Source organism: Meleagris gallopavo, chromosome 2, assembly GCF_000146605.3.
Source record: "Meleagris gallopavo isolate NT-WF06-2002-E0010 breed Aviagen turkey brand Nicholas breeding stock chromosome 2, Turkey_5.1, whole genome shotgun sequence".
Lineage (NCBI taxonomy): Eukaryota > Metazoa > Chordata > Aves > Galliformes > Phasianidae > Meleagris > Meleagris gallopavo.
Window position 1 is genome coordinate 74763433 of NC_015012.2, and position 2239 is coordinate 74765671.

At 47.6% G+C, this 2239-nt stretch overlaps 1 protein-coding gene across 1 annotated transcript in view; it reads left to right on the forward strand.

The window, feature by feature from the left end:
• The window catches only part of BORCS6 (BLOC-1 related complex subunit 6), a 2029-nt gene extending 1272 nt beyond the window's left edge, over positions 1-757 (forward strand). Inside the window, 1 exon segment of the mRNA XM_019613568.2 lies at positions 3-757. Coding sequence (XP_019469113.2) covers positions 3-266 — 264 coding nt within the window. The 3' untranslated portion in view covers positions 267-757.
• The last annotated feature ends 1482 nt before the right edge of the window (positions 758-2239 follow it).

Sequence of the window (2239 nt, forward strand, 5' to 3'; positions counted from 1 at the left end):
AGGTGGCGGCGCAGGTGGACGAGCTGCTGCGCAACGTGCACTGCGGGCTGCAGGCGCTGACGGCGCTTAGCGTCGGCTGCATCCAGACCTACCGAGACGGCGTGGAGAGCCTAGGCGAGGCGGCCGACCTCAGCATCCGCGCCATGTACGCGCTGGTGGCGCGTTGCGAGGAGCTGGACCGCGCCATGCAGCCCGTGCCCGCCCTGGCCAAGCGCATCCGCGACATGAAGGGCACGCTGGAGCGCCTCGAGGGGCTGTGCAAGTAGCTCTCGGCGCCAAATGGCGGCCGGCGCGCGTCCCTCAGCGCCGCGGAGCTGTCGGCGGGCCGGGCGGCCCGAGCTGCGGTCGGAGAGAGAGCGCTGAGCTGAAGCGCGGCACATCGCTCGCGGCGCTTCCCGGCTTAACTCCATTAAAGAATTTGGACTCCTCACGCCTTACGCTTTCTATTTATTGAGGGCTAGGAAAACTGACCGAGCTCCATTAAAAGCTACCGTTGGTATTTCTGCCTGACCAACTTTGAAGTCGTTGTGAATAGTTTTGATGTTTATGGGCATACGTGCTGCTTTGCAGCTGACTCGGTGCCTGATAGGTGGAACCGTCTCTTACTGCTAGCTTTCTATTGCAGCACACAACTATAAGGTGATGGAAATGAGAGAATTTAAGTATGTAGCCAAACACCAAACCCATGGAGCAGAACTGAGATTCAGTTAAGAAGAGCCAAATGCAAAGTTCTAAATAAAAGCCTTCAGGTAAAACATGCTTTGCGTCTGTTAGTGTCTGTGGTTTTCACAGCATGGAAGTTCAAGCGGTGTCACTGTGAAATGTCTCTTTAATTGGAATCACGGAATCGTATGGGGCTGGGGGAGACCTCTGGAGGTCATTGCATCCAACCCCCTAGTAAAGCAGGTTTCCTACAGCAGGTTGCACGAGAAGAAGTCCAGGTGGGTCTTGACTATCTGTAGAGTAGGAGACCCCACCACCTCTCTGGGCAGCCTGTTCCAGTGCTCCTTCACCCTCACAGTAAAGAAAGTTTTTCCTCGAGTTCAGATGGAACTTCATACGTTCCAATTTGGGCCCATTGCCTCTTGACCCGTCTCTGCACACCGCAGAGAAGAGATGAGAAATACAATTACATCACTGCGTTACACAAGCGTATGATTGACATAAGTCCTTTAGTAGAATTTGTGAACTCAAAGCTTATGTTCATGCACTGCTGTGTGCAAAAGTTACTTTGTTGTGCTGCCAGTATTTTTCACCGAGGCCTGAGAGAAGTTCTCTGCTGGCTGTGGTTCTGATGCAAGTAGATTTCAGCCGTCTGTTTAGGTTACAAATGTCCTTGAAACAAGATTCACCATAGAAATAATCACTGTGATTTGTAGTTTGTATAATGGTGTCGCTGGTGTGAGCAATGTCCCCTAAAGGTTTTAGGGGAAAGGTATTCAGAAATATCACGAGTCCTATACCTAAGTTTGTAGTGGTAAGGTTTGTAGAGGATACAGCTCTCACCCCACTACAAACTCATCCAAAGCACTGATGATACACAGTGCTTCTAAATACGCACAATACTAAATTGTAACAAAACAATGAGCTTTTTACACTGCCCTGGTTTGCAGTCCGTGACCAACTTTGTGCCTCTCAGTGTGGCCTCCCCCTTGGCACAGGGAATGTGTTTTGTATGCAGCCTTCCTGCCTGCAGTGGGAGGATGCTGGAAGGGGGCCAGGCCCTGCTCACTCTGTGATGTCTGCGAGGGAGTAGTTGTGGCTCCAGAAAGAGACTTATCAGTTAAAGAATAGATGTTAGTTGGGAGAGAAAGAAGAACGTGGGGCCTAGCAGACATCAGAGGTCACATCACATCAGAGGAACAGCAGTAATCTGGATAGTTTTGGGGTGTTATTCTTGGGAAAGTTTGAAATTGTACTGTTTATCATGGAGGTGCAGTCATTTTGTTAAGTATGGGTTTTTTTTGTTTGTTTGTTCTGTTTTGTTTGTTTTTGTATATCAGGATTTAAGACCAAATTTTGATCTTGTTTTACAAGTATCGATGAGAGGTACCTGACTTGTTTGTATAGTCACATGTACAGCTACATTCTATTCATTAAAGTCGTTTATGTTAAATGCTAATTTTCTGCTAAAGTTGTTATGTCTGTGAAATAAAATAATTACCTTTATGTTTGAAATTGTTACTGATTAGTTGTTGTTGAAGTGTTTCACATCTTAATTATTCCTTTTCATATTTGG